General features: G+C 43.1%; 1 protein-coding gene across 2 annotated transcripts in view; it reads right to left on the reverse strand.

Annotated features, from left to right (window-relative positions):
* Nucleotides 1-17,536, reverse strand: part of narfl (nuclear prelamin A recognition factor-like) — a 42,548-nt gene that overhangs the window by 11,962 nt on the left and 13,050 nt on the right. For both annotated transcript variants that reach the window (XM_070901250.1, XM_070901251.1), the window contains exons 4-8: nucleotides 16,618-16,750; nucleotides 12,612-12,746; nucleotides 11,717-11,835; nucleotides 10,082-10,211; nucleotides 9,247-9,319 (exon numbers count right to left, since the gene is read on the reverse strand). In XM_070901250.1, the coding sequence (XP_070757351.1) occupies nucleotides 9,247-9,319; nucleotides 10,082-10,211; nucleotides 11,717-11,835; nucleotides 12,612-12,746; nucleotides 16,618-16,750 (590 nt within the window). The remainder of the gene's footprint in view (nucleotides 1-9,246; nucleotides 9,320-10,081; nucleotides 10,212-11,716; nucleotides 11,836-12,611; nucleotides 12,747-16,617; nucleotides 16,751-17,536) is intronic.

The following is a 17,536-nucleotide window of genomic DNA, read 5'->3' on the forward strand; positions in this document are numbered from 1 at the left end:
ACAAATGATAAGGTCAAATTATAGATTTATATAAACTGCAGCAGTTAGATGTAATGTAGCGAACAATCTTTAGAGCCCCACATAACATATCAACATCTAGCTGTAATTTGATATTAAAACTGCGTGCTTTGTACAAGAGATAAGTTGTGATGGAAATGTAGTTTTTCATTTTAACACCAGTCCTCACAACCTGTGACCATCTTGAGCCCATTATGGACTTAATTAGATGGATAATTCATAGGTAACAAGATATTTTAGGTCCACTTCAAAATCAGATCCTGCTTTTTTTGTTATTCGAGTGTGGAAGAAGGTGTATTCATTCTGGGTGCTTAATTTCAGCCTGTAAAATGTTAGGGTCATGTCCTACATATTGGATAAACCTGAAATTTAATACGAAGTTAATTTCTGAAAGGGCTTGAACTCCACCCAGGTAGCTAGTATTATGAACTATCTTGAATATCAATTACAAACACACACAGGCATTACACAAAAAACAAACAAAAAAAACTGCAGTCATTTAAAAACATTATTACTGCCGGAGAACTCAATTACCTTCTGTAGAGACCATATTTTCAAGTCTATTTTTAGCTGTAACTGGCTTGTTTACAGGAAGCCTGTAAAGCTAATAGCAAATGTGGCTCCCATCACGTAGCGGTGCGGAAATTATTCTCATCAATAAAAGAACCAGACAGGTCTGCTCTGACAAAAACGGAGTTTGGCTTTCAGGCTCTGCGATCCCAGCCAAGTTCAGTAACATTTGCTTACCTTCCAACTAACTAATTAAGATAGCAGCAGTATTGCACTAAGTGGAAACTTGCCTTTTGACTGGCAAAAAAAACCCTTGCCTTTATTTAGTGCCTTTCATGACCTCAGGACGTCAGGACGTCTCGAAGTACTTTACAGCCAAAGAAGTACTTTTGAAGTGTAGTTGCAATGTAGGAAACACAGCAACTGATTTGCGCACAGCAAGCTCCCACAAACAGCAACGTGATAATGACCAGATAATCTGATTTTAATGATGGTGATTGAGAGATAAATATTAGCCAGGACACCGGGGATAACTCCCCTGCTCTTCTTCGACATAGTGCCATGGGATCTTATAAGTCAACCTAGAGAGAAGACTGGGCCTCGGTTAACATCTCATCTTAGCAGGACTTAAACCCACAACCTTCTGATTCAGAGGGCGTGAGTGCTACCAACTGAGCCACGGTTGAAATAATGGTACATGAACATACTTCAGCATGGTGGGGCAAAATAGGCACAGACCACATGATTCAGCAAAGTAACCTCCCGATCCCTGCAACCATAAAAGTGGAGAGCCTAGTGAACCTGGGCTTCTGTAAGGTTTTTCAGCGCCCAGTAATAGACCAACACAGATAAAACATTGTGCATTTATATAGCGCCTTTAACGTAGTAAAATGGCTACTTTACAGTAGCGTAATCAGACAAAAACTGACAACCAGTCGAAAGAGATGATATTAGGACAGGTGACTAAAAGCTTAGTCAAAGAGGGAGGTTTTAAAGGAGTATCGAAGGAAGAAAGAAGTGGAAAAGAGGGAGGCTTAGGAATTCCAGAGCTTCGGGCCTGGACATCTGAAAGCACAACCACCAATGCTGGGGTGAAGGCAGTGGAGTGGGGGTGCACAAGCCAGAGTTGGAAGAACGCAGAATTCTCGGAAGATCGTAGAACTAGAGGGGGTTACAGAGCTAGGGAGGGGCGATGCCATGGATCTGAACACAATGATGATTTTTTTTTAAATCAAGGCATTGGTGGGCGAGAAGCCAACGTAAGTGAGCAAGCAACGGGCTGATGGGTGAACGAGACTTTGTGTGACTTAGGGTACGGGCAGCAGGGTTTTGGATATCTTTACGGAGGGTGAAAGTTAGGAGGTTGGCCGGGAGGGCATTGGAATCGTCGAATTTGGAGGTAACAAACATCTGGATGAGGGTTTCAGCAGAAGGGCTGAGGATTAGGGCAGAGACGGGTAATATTATGCAGGTGGAAGGCAGTCTTTGTTTCAGAGGAGATATGGAGTTGGAAGCTCAACACAGGGTTAAATAGGTCAAACAGTCAGGTTCAGCCTGAGACAGTGACCAGGGAGGGTGATGTAATCGGTGGCGATGGAACAGTTTGTGACTGGGACGGAAGACAATTGCTTCGGTCTTCCCATTGTTTAATTGTAGGGAATTTTGTCTCATCCAGGACTGGATGTCAGAGAGTCAGTTTAACAATACAGAAGTATTGGCGGGGTCATTAGAGGGGGTGGGGTGAGGCGGAACGGTGTGTTGTAGCACACACGTGGAACCTGGCATAATGTCTTTGAGTGCTGACATTGAGGAACAGCACGTAGGTGAGAAACAGGAGGGGCCAATAATAGATCTTCGGGGGACTCCAGAGGTAGTGGTGTGGGGCGGGAAGAGAAGATATTGCAGTAGATTCTCTGGCTATGACTGAAGTAGAACCAGGCGAGGGCAGTCCAACCCAGCCGGACAATGGAGGAGAGGAATTGGAGGTAGATGGTGTGGTTAACCAGGTGAAAGATTGCAGACAGGTCAAAAAGAATGGTGTACCATGGTCAGAGTCACAGAGGAAGTCACTCGTGAGTGATTAGGGCCATTGCAGTGTGTGATGGGGCAAAAATCTGACTGGAGGCGGCAAAACTTTCAAGAACTATGGAGAGGGGGCAGTAGTGTGCAAGGACAAAGGAGTCGTGGACAAGATGAGCTCGGAGTGGGCATGAGGAAAGATAGGGGAGAAACTAGAGGAAGATGTGAGTTCAAGGCTAGGGCCGGGGGGGGGGAGCGGGGGAGAGGAGGGATGGGGCAGAGGCAGCTGAATCTTAATCTTAAAAACAAAGAAATCCATGAGCTCCTCACAATTGTTGGAGGGGGCAGGGGAGAAGGGTTTAAAGGCATGGCTGGTAGTGGAGAAAAGAAGCCGGGAGTTATTTTTGCATTCCAAGGTGATCCTGGAGTACGGAGCAGTTTTGGTTGAGGAAATCAGGGACCGATACAATTTGATGTTTTCCAGCCAGATCTGGTGACGAATGGCTCAACCATATGCATTCAAATCTGCGTTCATTGGACTAGAAGCCTGGAAGGAGACAATCAGCCTTTTTAGTTGCAAGATGGAGCCAACTACTAGAGGAACAGAAAACTCCTCACCGGTCTAAATTAATTTTTCTTCTACCCTCCAGTGCCACCATTTTGAAATATCTTTAACTTTCTGTGTTTTGTTCATATCCTTGAAGCATATCATTTTATTTGGAGGAGTGGTGAGACTTTAACTGGTCATGACTAAGCTGCTGAAAATTCCACTATAAATAAAATACTGACTATTTTGTTTAATTCCAGGTGAACTGAATTGCACACATTAATTTGTAGCAGAACTTCACGTTAATACTTTCAGGCAAATACAACTGATCCAGTACTATGCCAAACTGCGCAGAGGTGAGAAAGATCTGATGATGCTCTCACAATTTGTCCATTTTTAAAGGTTATTTAAAAATATAAGAGTGGGTCATGCCCAAAGTTAAATCGCCGAACTTGCAAGTTCCAACAGGACATTGGGGGCAAAACTCTATTTTCCTTCCATTTCCCTCCTTAGTTTCTCTAAGCCACACGCCAATTGTGGCCCAGAGTGTGGGTGATGTAGTCCCAGAAATCTGCCAAAAGTGCTGCAAACCAGATGCTAGAAAATGCGAGGACACAGCACGGAGCAATCTCATGGACTTTCCTCCCTGCATTTGGGGGAAGTACCTGGCCATCTATCAGTCATCATCATAGGCGGTCCCTCGAACGAGGATGACTTGCTTCCACAAAAGTTCACACATGTTTCAATGAGGGATCTGATGTTCCAGTCCTGAACTCCAATTGAGGGGATGGAAGATGCCTGTGCATGGATTTTTTTTTTAAAAACGTGGGGTGACCGTTGCTCATCAGCCACCACACGGGCTCGACAGAGCTAGGCCTTTATCCAGTGGCAAGGATTGAACCAGGACGACTGGAGACCTGCTCTGCTGCACGGACCTAATGCGCACACATCGCAGTGTGGGCTGGCCCGTGCTGCCCCTGGGCCCTCGGCTCTTCTGGGTACCCTCATTCGCCACATCTATCAGTGCCTCACTATTGTAAAACAACTGGGTAGAGAATTTCAGCAATCTATGGTGCCTTAAGCTGGTGCTTCAATGCACTGTGCCAGCGTGCCATTCTTTCAACAGGACAGTTGTAAAGTATTCAGGGCCATCTTGATTAGGAAACAGGTTCCTTAATTGTAAAAAAATAAAGAGCAGCAACTGTCAAAAGAATGAGCTCTGTATAAATGACGTTTAAAATGGAAATTCTATGGTAACTGTTTTTGTTCTCATGTACTGTTCTTGAAAGATTATTGGAGACATTCTCAAATGAGAGTCTTCATTAGAGTGATCTGAATTAATTCAAAGGGTTGTATAATTTAGCTGTAGTACTGCATTTTGAAAGCACACACCCTTTCCTTTAGTATCCACCTCACCATCTGGGCGCGTCACTGTAATAATGGCAATGCTGGAGCTCACACCTCATTAATTCCAGGAAGCCCTCAGTTTCCTCCTCCGCCTACTATAAACAGTCGCAATGATGCAGCTGTCAAAAACTTTCATGCTGACAACGTGGAAATGGACCCACATGCTTAATTTAAAAATTTAACTTTTTCCATGTATTTTATACAGAACTCATTTTCCCCAAAATTTGCTGCTTTGCCCCTTTTATTCCTACAATGAAACTATTTATTTCCTCATATGGACAGTCCCGAATCCCTCCGTCCTGCCTTCACAGCAGTTGATGTGACAGATAACATAGCAGCTCAAGTCTGTCACTGCGTCAGTACGGTCTAGGAAATGGAGTCAGTCCACAAGTGGGTGGAAAGTCGCGTTCAGTCTGCAGCAGATCCAGCCGAGCAACAGATCGTATTTTTATTTTTCGATATTTATGGTGATGGAATTGTGAACCCTTTCCCATAAGTAGCTAAATTATTCAATTCATGATCCTTAATAGAATATGGGCTATATTTTCGGTTTTCAGTGAAAATGGTATTTTTATGCCAAAAATACCCTTTTTTGCTGCGCTACTGCTTTTAGCCTCTAATTCTGTGCCATGCGCAATGGTAAAAATCGGCATTGCATGAGGATTCGCGGCGCAAACAGCGAATTTCGGCAACTTTAGTCCGGGGCCGATAGCACTGCGAGAGGGGGGAAAAAACAAACAAAAAAAAATTGCATTAAAAAAACCACTCACAAAACACTTACCCATTAACTCGCTGAAAAAGAATTAAAAAATAAAAACTTGAACTTACCTTTTTTGCAGATCTTCATACTTACCACTGCTGGCAGGGCTGCACCGACAGGTTTGATCCCGTCGGTACGCAAAATACGGATCCCGAGAGCGGCAAAAATCGATCGCAAACGCATTTTGTGATGGTGCACGTGTCCGCGCTCCTCTCCCCGGCGGTATGTGAAGTGCCGCCACGAAGAGCTACCCTGAAGATCCCGCCGACTGGGTTTTCGCCGTGGTGGGTCAAATCTCGACAAAAACCCGGTCGCAAAGCCGACGAAATTCTAGCCCTATATAGTTACGGCCGTGCAGAAAGTTAGTTAAAAAAACCACCTACTGCAGTAGTGCACACATGCTTTTATTCCATTTATGAAATTATTCTTAGAATAATTAGTTACTATCCCATGTGGAATAATCTATGAAATAACTAATAATAGTACTCCAAAATTGTTGAACAATCAAAACGCAACATTTGACCAGGATTACATTGCTGAATTCAAGTTTCTCTCTCTCTCTCTCTATACCTGCCTATCTTGTGTGCTCACTCATCCCCGCAACCTCTTTTCTGAGTACGTGAACTATTTAAAGTAGTTTCCAGCTTAGCATTCCTCCATATGCACCACTTCCAGCAAAAAAAAACCCAAATTATATTTTGAGACACTGCACCCATAGCCTGGAGTTTCCCCGACAAGATACGAGCTGGAAAAGCGCACTGATGGCATCTTGTCGGTCATACATCATTAACTTCAGGAAGCTGGAAAATAGCCTCGCTATAGATATCCATATCTCTAGGCAATCAAACTACAGAAGCCAAGATTGATTTGTTTTTGTATTGCAAACACCAAAATGCAGCGATTTAAAAAAAAACTTGAGAAAGTCAAATAGACTTAGTTTGGAACAGGACAGGACACATCTGTTAAGTGTTAAATATGCTGAGTGGGTCGCAACATTCCATTTCTAAATGCATTAAAAGCTCCATGTGTCAAGCTCCATCTATGGCAAAAAAATCCATAATAAAAGTGTCAAAATTTACCTCCATTACCTATTACACCTGTAGGTGTTGCTGTGATAGAGAGTTCCAATGTAATTAATGTAATCTGCTTGTGCTCTGCTTTCGATCTAAAGTTACTCAACAGGTTCCCCTCATATAGCTGTTATCTTACAGTGAGAACATGTATCGTAAAAACTGGTTTCCAATCTGCCTGCAGATCCAGGTTCTAGCCACGGGGGAACACGATCAAATTTCTTTCATGATTCCAGCGCTATAGTGTTTTCACGTTTTCCTTCAGAGAGGAGTTGATATTTAATTTTATATATTTACATCTGCTTCATTCTCTTCAGCACCTCTGCTGGAAGTCGATATGCCTTTCATCCCGCCTTTCACTGTTGTAACTAAGTAGTGAGATTCCCATCCAGAATTCCATTCTGACTCTTTTCAGAATTGCTGTGGTTCCTGCTTCTAGATAATATAAATAAATTCTAGGTTTATAACTACCGGTTTCAGTGCTCGGGCCATTCTATTCCACCCCTCCCCCATAAGCTGTAACCTGCTCAGCCGACAAGTCTCCCGCATTGCCTACAGCCCTACTCCCGATTTGCAGCTTCCCCCATTACCCAGAATTCCCATCTCCATCCTGCACTAGCCGTCCAAGTCACGAGCTGTGCTCGCCAAAGCCGCAGCCTGCGGTTCTGAGAATTTAGTTGCCGCTGAACGCACGAGATCGCTAGTGGGTAATGGAGGACCATGGGCCGGCAAAAAGTGTGACAGATCACCCCCACCCCCCGACCGACAAAGACATCACTAGCGGGTGGTGAGGGATCACAGGACGCAAAGAGGAATTTAAGTTAAATGCTATAAATCACAAGGGACCTGGAATTTTAAATCTTTGTTTACAGTGTCAATTCCATTAAATTTGTTTTATGAAGTGCTGCATAGATGTCTCAGCAACACTAGTTTTTCTGATCCTAGGGCTTTGTACCTATTTATTTATTTAGTATTAATGTTACTTGTATTTTTAAAGAGAGCACGTGGCTTATTTCAGGTCGAATGGCCTCCTACTGTGCTGTAACGATTCGATTTAAAAACACTATGGTGGTATTATTTTGTGGGAAACACTTTTCTCTTTTAGGTGAAATTCCCGGCTCCCTCTCCCTTCTTTCTCTCCTTCCTTTCTCTCCTCATCCTCTTTCTCCTCATCCATTTGGCCATCTAGCTCTGAACTTACCATACTGGTTCGAACAATGCATCCAGTTCCCCTGGGCTATGCCATCTAGCCATTAGGTTCTCCCCCACACCTGAAGTTTCCAAACCGGTTCTCCCTTACCCCTCCTCCCACAGCCTTTCATTCTGCCATATCTTCTTCTCCCGCCTTCTAACTTGCTGTACCTTCTCCCTTACCGCCTCGAACCCGCCTCTACTTTCCTCTCGGCCTCCAACCCCACTCTAGCTTCTTCTGCCCTCCTCAGTGTCATGATCCTTCATCAGTCCTGCTGCAATTATCCCTCTCTCTATAATTCCTCTTAGCACTTACTCTCAGTCTGCAATGCCACAGGAGATTGACGCGTACACCCAGTGATTTAGATTAACAGTTTTATTTTCACCTTTAAATGATGAAGTGGCACAGTGTGTTGGTACACTAATGAACACTATTATATCGTTACAAGAATGGAGTTGAATCCCACAATCCAAATACCTCCCTCTCTAGGCCGAGAGCTCTTGATGTGAGTTATGCAAACATGACACCGAACCTAATGGGGAAGAGAGCAGTACTAGTGACTGATTCCAAGACAGAGAGTGGAGATCAGGTCAGTACCGATCACACTGCTTTCCTGCAGCCTCAGGCAAAATGGATGCCAAGGCAAAATTAAATGGAAAAGAAAGATAACATCAAATTTTGAAGAGTGGAAATCTTTTCTTTTAAATAAACTTGAGTCATTGATCAAAACCTAACCTGTAAAGATGTGACTAGTGGTGTCCTGCAAGTCTCAACTAATCACCGTATTTATTAACGACTTAGATAACGGGATAGAAAGTTTGCCGATGACACAAAGATAGGTGGCATTCTAAGCAGTGTAGATACAAAAAGAGATATTAATAAATTAAATGAATGAAATCCATTTGCTACAGTTTTCCCAATGTCGGCAAATGTGAGGTCATCTGCTTTGGACCGAAATAGGATAGAACAGGGTACTTTCTAAATGGTGCAAAGCTAGAAACAGTGGAGGCTCAAAAAGACTGGAGGCAGGGGGTCCATGAAAATAGTGCATTAAAATATCATGAACAGGTAGAGAAAATAATATCTAGAGGACTAGACTACAGAGGGGTAGAAGTTATGCTGCAGCTATACAAAGCCCTGGTTAGACTATACCTGGAGCACTGTGAGCAGTTCTGGACACCACACCTGAGGAAAGATATATTGGCCTTGGAGGGAGTGCTATGTAGTTTTACCAGAATGATACCTGGACTCCAATGATAAATTACAAGGAGAGATTACGTACAATAGGGTTATGTTCCCTGGAATTTAGGAGGTTAAGAGATGATTTGATCGAAGTTTTCAAGATATTAAGGAGAACTGGTAGGCTAGCTAGAGAGAAACTATTTCCACTGGTTGGGGAGTCTAGGACTAGGAGAACTAGAGACAGACCTTTCAGGAGTAAAATTAGGAAACACTTTTACACACAAAGGGTGGTAGAAGTTTGGAACTCTCTTCCGCAAACAGCAATTGATGCGAGATCAATTGTTAACAAAAATCTATCACTCAGATTTAAGATTAACCAAAGGTGTTAAGAGATATGGGCCGAAGGCGGGTACACGGAGTTAGGTCAGCTATGATCTCATTGAATGGTGGAACAGGCTCGAGGGACTAAATGGTCTACTCCTGTTCCTATGTTCCTACAAAAAGAGACTAAAGTGCTTTTTAAAGAAGCTTCTTGACTTACATTGTATCCAGTGGCACAGGGTCCACGTGTGCCAAAGAAAGTCCTTCCTGTTCCAACATCTTCAACACTTCACCTTCAAAACAGAGATTCCATCATTACTCTATCACGCAACAGAACTTTAAAATGAGCAAACGGCAGTCTGTACAGGAATGATGATTGATCTCATTCAGGTACAAGAAACCAAACTCAAACCTGAATTAGCTCAATATAAGGAATGACTAGGATTCCTTCCAGTGAAAAGTGACTTTATGCTGCTTTCTGCAGTGCAATTTTGTTTATGAGTCACATCACCATCACCACATGACAAATATCTCCACAAGCAACACCAACCAGATAACTCACAAGCAAATGAAACATGGCCTCATGAAGGTACTTATGACACCATGACTGGCCATGACATGTGTAACATTTAAAAGTTTCAAGGAAAAGGAGTTGAAGTTGCTAAGCAATGCCATTTTGGCACTGTTGAAGCCATATTAGTCGAATAATACTTTTTACTTCCACTGATTTCTCAACATTGTGATATAATTCCAACACTGGGAACCTATGGAAAATAACACACACCCGTAGAATTTAATAACAAAGATTGGCGGAAAGTGACTTGTATACAGGTTTGAATTTCTGCCTGGATTATCCACTTTTTGACAGACAGACTGCTGTAAGCAGTAAGCTGCTCATTCAGTTGATTTAGAAACCTTTTGGTTTGGCCCCACAGAATAGAATTACAGACAGAACACAAGCCGGAGGGGAAAAAGGGTGAGAGAGCAAAAAGATAATGAAGGCAGGCAGAGAATGGCAGGACATCAATGCCAGTAAGCTGAACAGCTTCCCGCACCTGAAGTAATGACACAGTCCACGTCTCTTGTGTGGTATTCTTCGCTGAAGAAATCTTCCCTCGAAGCTTCTAATTTTTTATCGTAACACGGCATCACTGTCACGTGGTATATTTGATCTGGTGTCACATTCTATGGAGAAAACAAAATACACTACACGTTAATGTTCTGTTGCCCCCCCCCACCCTCCTTCATGTGAGTGTAATCAACTATACTTTCCAACTAACTCACATTTCATACTAACTTCCAATGAAAAATTTTCAACACCCCACCCAACAAAAGAAAAATCCCAATTTATGAAGAAATATATTTCGAAGGAGTATGGAACAGTAAGTCAATCAGCTTCTCGAGCCTGCTCTGCCATATAATTAGATTATGATTGATCTTCAACTTCAAATCCTTTTATACCCTTACCCAATAGAAATATAACGATCTTAATCTTAAATTTCAATTGCCCCAGCATCCACAGCCTTTTGGGAGGGGAGGGCAGAGAGAGATCCAGATTTCCACCAACGTGGAGAGAAAAAAAAAAATGCTTCCCGATTTCACTCCTATACGGCCCTAGCTCTAATTTCAAGATTGTGCCCCCACCAGAGGAAATAGTTTCACTATATCTACTCTATCAAACCCCTTTATCATTTTTAAAAAACCTCGATTACCCCCCTCAACCTTTTAATCTCAAGCTAAATTCATAAAGAGTGCTAACTTCAAAGCTCTATTTTCAGATTTGGTGCAAAAGGAGATTCCAGGTTATGTGCATCTCCATGCGATAGCTTTGTCAAATCTCTGTCAGAACTTCCCATTTCAGCCCTTCAAAAAGGTACATCACCTGCTAGGTAAGGCACAGCAGTATGTGGCAGACATCACATAGCACACAATGCAGTGTGCAAGACTTGTACGAAAAATATTCACGAGCCAGTCATCCACACCGAGTACCCAAGATGGCAATCATTCTTTTTTTTTTGTCTCTATCTTTGCTGGCAGATCTTTTGGATTGAGAGACCCTGTCCTTCACACACTGTCCATCTTTGGAACCTGGGTCTGACTACCGTCTTTACTGAAGGTACTGATGAAAACCTCCTGCCAGCATGCTGTATGAAATGTGTTTGGACTATCTCCTGGTGGCAGTGGGCCCACGGCACGAATCCATCCGAATTGGATAATGGCTGGCAATCGCACTCCCGAGAAGCTACAGGGATGGCTGGTGAAGGAAAGGGGACAACGGCTCACTGGTGCAATCAGTGTGCTCCTCGGAGGCTGCGATTAAGGCAAACTAGAGAGGCATTTACTCCACGTCCAGCCCATTCTATCTGACCCAAAGTGTATTCAATGCTGACATCAGATGCTCACTTACATTGGGAGTGGGGCAAATTTCTACAGGGCTTCTCCCACTTCAGCAGGAACCCCATCTGTGCGCATGAATGGGATTCCAGCCCAAGAAACGGCAGCGAAGCAGGGAAAAGCCCCATAAAATTCATCCACACCAACGAGCACAAAATTTACAGCTGCCTTGGTGGTGTTTGCTTTCTTTTTTCAGCCTGGCCCTGATCAGGTGAACCTGCAGATATCGCGATTCCAATTCTCTGCTGCAACAGTACAAGCTTTGTGGATTCAAAAATAATGATATTGTCACTCACCTGCTGTTTTGCAAAGTAGTCCTTGACTAAAGAGCCCATGACCTGTTGTGGGGATTTTGTTGTGCTGATATAGGGAATAATGTAACTACCGTGTGTTTTCTCTGCATAACAGATCCAACCTGAAACACAGAGAGTTTAACATGAATTAAATATTCTCAGTCAGCTTGGCTAAAACATCTCAGTAAGTAATCAAAAATGAGCAAACTGGAGAATAGAAGTGGAGCAGATTCCCAGCCAAATCTTTTGATGCGGTGGCAATTAACTACTTCAGAAAGGAGCTATCTAAACAGCTGCTGACGTACTTGCTATAGATTTGTTTTCATTTCAGATTTCCAACATTTGGAGTTTTATTTTCAATAAAGAGCTGGTTGGGAATGGGACGGCAGGTCATCAGGATAACATTGGAGTGTCAGCCTTGGCTCAGTGGTAGCACCGTCGCCTCTGAATTAAAAGGTTATTGGTTCAAGTCACACTCCAGAGACTTGAGCACCTAATCTAGGCTGACACTCGAGTGCAGTACTGAGGGAGTGCTGTACTGTCAGAGGTGCCGTCTTTCGGATGCGACATCAAACCAAGTCTCTGACTGCCCTCACGTGTGGATGTAACGATCCCATGGCACTAATTTGAAAAGAGCTGGGAAGTTCTGCCCAGCGTCCTGGCCAAGATTTGTCCTTCAACCAACACCTAATATTGTCTGGTCATCATCACATTGCTGTTTGTGGAATCCTGCCGTGCTCAATTTTGCCTGTCGCGTTTCTTACATTACAACAGTGACTACACCTCAAAAATACTTCATTGGCTGTAAGGCACTTTGGGACATCCCAAGGTGCTATATATATATATATAAATAAAAGGTGCTATATAAATGCAAGTTCTTTCTTTCCATTATAAATACCTGGACAGGCAGAGGCCAGCATTGGCAGGGTTTTGCTATCCTCCTTATGCCTGTGGAAACGCTGCACAAACTCACGCTGACTCTCCAACAAGCTGAAGTTTCTCGAGAAGGTTGTGTCGAACACATGGTGAATGCCTGAGAATATTTTGAGGCGGCAGAAGAGGTTTAGAGCAATTAAAATTTCAGGAATATGTTCTACAACATAATCAAATATTTTCATCTATATATTTACCTGAATCAATTAAATTCAAAATTATAATATTTCAGTTACATTTCATAAATACACTTCACACCATTTTAACGCGTTCACTTCCTGCACGTGTGCAATCACCTGTACTTTCTAACGAATTCATGTTCACCAAAAATGTGCACGCACTGAATGGGATATCATTCCTTTAATGGAAAACATAGAAACATAGAAACATAGAAAATAGGTGCAGGAGTAGGCCATTCGGCCCTTCTAGCCTGCACCGCCATTCAATGAGTTCATGGCTGAACATTCACTTCAGTACCCCATTCCTGCTTTCTCGCCATACCCCTTGATCCCCCTAGCAGTAAGGACCTCATCTAACTCCTTTTTGAATATATTTAGTGAATTGGCCTCAACAACTTTCTGTGGTAGAGAATTCCACAGGTTCACCACTCTCTGGGTGAAGAAGTTCCTCCGCATCTCGGTCCTAAATGGCTTACCCCTTATCCTTAGACTGTGACCCCTGGTTCTGGACTTCCCCAACATTGGGAACATTCTTCCTGCATCTAACCTGTCTAACCCCGTCAGAATTTTATGTTTCTATGAGGTCCCCTCTCATTCTTCTGAACTCCAGTGAATACAAGCCCAGTTGATCCAGTCTTTCTTGATAGGTCAGTCCCGCCATCCCGGGAATCAGTCTGGTGAACCTTCGCTGCACTCCCTCAATAGCAAGAATGTCCTTCCTCAGGTTAGGAGACCAAAACTGTACACAATACTCCAGGTGTGGCCTCACCAATGCCCTGTACAACTGTAGCAACACCTCCCTGCCCCTGTACTCAAATCCCCTTGCTATGAAGGCCAACATGCCATTTGCTTTCTTAACCGCCTGCTGCACCTGCATGCCAACCTTCAATGACTGATGTACCATGACACCCAGGTCTCTTTGCACCTCCCCTTTTCCTAATCTGTCACCATTCAGATAATAGTCTGTCTCTCTGTTTTTACCACCAAAGTGGATAACCTCACATTTATCCACATTATACTTCATCTGCCATGCATTTGCCCACTCACCTAACCTATCCAAGTCGCTCTGCAGCCTCACAGCATCCTCCTCGCAGCTCACACTGCCACCCAACTTAGTGTCATCCGCAAACTTGGAGATACTACACTCAATCCCCTCATCTAAATCATTAATGTACAGTGTAAACAGCTGGGGCCCCAGCACAGAACCCTGCGGTACCCCACTAGTCACTGCCTGCCATTCTGAAAAGTACCCATTTACTCCTACTCTTTGCTTCCTGTCTGACAACCAGTTCTCAATCCATGTCAGTACACTACCCCCAATCCCATGTGCTCTAACTTTGCACATCAATCTCTTGTGTGGGACCTTGTCGAACGCCTTCTGAAAGTCCAAATATACCACATCAACTGGTTCTCCCTTATCCACTCTACTGGAAACATCCTCAAAAAATTCCAGAAGATTTGTCAAGCATGATTTCCCTTTCACAAATCCATGCTGACTTGGACCTATCATGTCACCTCTTTCCAAATGCACTGCTATGACATCCTTAATAATTGATTCCATCATTTTACCCACTACCGATGTCAGGCTGACCGGTCTATAATTCCCTGTTTTCTCTCTCCCTCCTTTTTTAAAAAGTGGGGTTACATTGGCTACCCTCCACTCCATAGGAACTGATCCAGAGTCAATGGAATGTTGGAAAATGACTGTCAACGCATCCACTATTTCCAAGGCCACCTCCTTAAGTACTCTGGGATGCAGTCCATCAGGCCCTGGGGATTTATCGGCCTTCAATCCCATCAATTTCCCCAACACAATTTCCCGGCTAATAAGGATTTCCCTCAGTTCCTCCTCCTTACTAAACGGAAGAATGGCTGATAGTTGGTCATTAATTATAGAAACAAACAAAATCACATTCTCAGAAACCACACATTTCAAAGCAGGGCAGTCACACAATTTCTTGAATGGGTCATTAATCGAGAAAAACCGCAACATTCTCTAGATTTTTTGGTGAAGGAGGAATTTAACCCCTCACTGTCTCAGCTGCCTTCCACTTTACTGTACAGAGAAATGAACTGCTCAAACTTCCAACACTCACTTGACCAAAATAAAATTCTCATCACATTTGTAGAACTGTTGCGCAAATAAATGTTCATTGCGGTTTTACCCCATGGTACATCAAGCATGCAGGCTTCTACAGCCATAATCAAAGTAATGACAGATGACATCTTAGGATAAATTATCATGGATCAGAAATTGGACGGATTCTATAATGGCTGGGTGATCTGCTCCGCCACATTAGCGCCCATATAAAGATGATAAAAATGTACCCCCCACGTCATATTTTGGGTTCTCACAACCTTAGCAACACTGGACACAAGTAACAACAGCATGTTGCTGGTGTCCAAAGTTTTGCTGGGCCACTGGAGTCCCTTTAAAGTTTAAATACAACCCCCCAAAGGACTGAATCAATCAGGTAATGATTGATTCACCCCATGCTCTATGGTAAATTTAAACTTTAGTCCTGCAGAATTAGGAATGTCTTGTCCTGTCCCACAGACAGCCGGCCCTGCTCCACTGCTGACATCGCAGGCCTTCAAGCAGCCATTTTCTTTACTCCCAAGGTATTTGCTCCGGGTTCCCCTCTCCTGAGGCAGATTCCCCGGCACAGGCGAAAACCATGGTAAACTGATGCCACCGAGCCCGACTATAGAAAAACCGAGGGCTTTGTCTTTTGCGAGACTCAGTTAGTTTTCTTTTCCAGGTTATAGACAAACAATTGCGATGACAACTCGCACAACACCGATATCGAGGCTAGATTTTTATTGAAAAAGCTGACATGGCTAGTGTGTCACTATACATGTGTTATAGACTGACAGTGTGCTCAACAAGTAATTGTTTGAGTGTGGTTTCTCAATAAAAAGAGAGCATGCTATTCCTCCATATCATGTAGTGAAATAAAATCCAGTATCGCGAGTTCAAATCGCATGGTTCAGTCTCTGGAGGCAGTTATTCATCTCTATCTGCCAAAACAACTGACACTGCCAAATAGCCTGCTAAATGGAATAAACAAATTCCCAAACACCAACTGCATACATTGCAAAGAATAATAGATACATTGGCTCTCTTGCTGGGTATGGTTTCACAGACTGCAGCATCCTTACCGCTTCCCCAGCTCAGATGAGTGAACTCAGCAGAGTATGTGGACTGAATCTGGGAACTTACTAGTGTGTATGACTCAGATACAACAATCTTACCTATAAGCCATTGAGAATTTACTTTCCTCCCTTTGATAGCTCACATTATCCAGTGGATGATTCGTTTGCATGATTCCAACAACGCTGCATCAAAACCAGTTAACACGAGGTACATTCAGGATGGTTCACCCTTCAATCTTGGATCCCTTCCTGTGTGGAGAATCTAGTTCCTGCTTGATGCTTCTCCAGATCAGTGAAACCCAAAAATTCAACGTGTGTGGGTGCAATCGCAGGTCACTCTGCAGTGGAGTGATGATCCAATGTGTTCCCACATGGCAGCACCCACATCCAATGTTACCGCTAAGCTGCGGTGCACAGGCCACTCACCGGTTTCCATACGGGAGAAATAGCGCATGCGCGAAAATTTGAATGGGCCGCCCACACATCTGTTCTGATATCTAGATTGAGAAATACTTAACCCACCTACAACATTTAGGGTTGGATTGATTGTGCAGGTTTTATTCATTCATTAAATTCCATTGTAGGCGTGCAGGTAAAATACCTTATTCTGCTTTGCCATGCTGCGAATCCACTCACCTAGATTTTTGAAGAATGCTGTTAGCCGACGTGCTGTGTCTGGAACCGTGAGGTTAAACTTTGCAGCTAATGATGCCCTGGACTGTGGTGAAACTGAAATCACCACCAGCTTCTGATGCGTGGAACCAGACACCTAAGTCAATGAAAGAGCAGTGCTCAGGAAGTATTCTCAGTGCTACACTGTGGTCTACTCAAACAGTGACCATAAATAAATCGATTCAAAGAAAGTGTTATTGATTATTTTTATTTTATTTTGTTCTTTTGTTAACGGCTAACCAAAGAGTACAGAGGAGAATATGACAAGTGACCTCAGTGTCCCATGGGAGAACAAACCCCACCCCCCCCCCAACCAATTTCATAAGAACATACTAGGCTGAAAATTGCGGCTTCTTTCTTTTGACAGATCCAACACATTCCAACAGGAAGAACATCAGCAGGGCAGAGATTGAGCCATTTGCCCAACTCTTGCCCAGCGAATGTCCTTCAAACTCCTGCTTTTACCAGAGTAAGAGTTTTAAAACATAGAAAAATGTAATTTAACCACTCATTTTTATATTAAAAACCCTGTCCATTAATGCAAGATTATTTGTAACATTAAAAATCTGAAACATTTAATTACATTCAATTTCAATTAATTTTAAATATGAGAGATTTTTATTTATTTATTGCATTGTGTTTCTTGTTTTAGGGGGTTATTCTCATTGACAGTAATGGGAGCTCGTACAAACAGAGCTCCCATTATCAATGAGAATACTACATAGTGATTGATGGTCCAGGCCCATGTGATTCCAGGATATGACTACGTATCTGGAAGACATGTTCCCATACGCTGCACGTGAATGGAGGCCTCCGACCGGAATCCTAAGTCCCTCCGGGACCACCAGGTATTTTTGTAAGAAATAATTTGGGTCGGAGGTGT

The sequence above is a fragment of the Pristiophorus japonicus genome, chromosome 15 (genome assembly GCF_044704955.1).
Source record: "Pristiophorus japonicus isolate sPriJap1 chromosome 15, sPriJap1.hap1, whole genome shotgun sequence".
Lineage (NCBI taxonomy): Eukaryota > Metazoa > Chordata > Chondrichthyes > Pristiophoridae > Pristiophorus > Pristiophorus japonicus.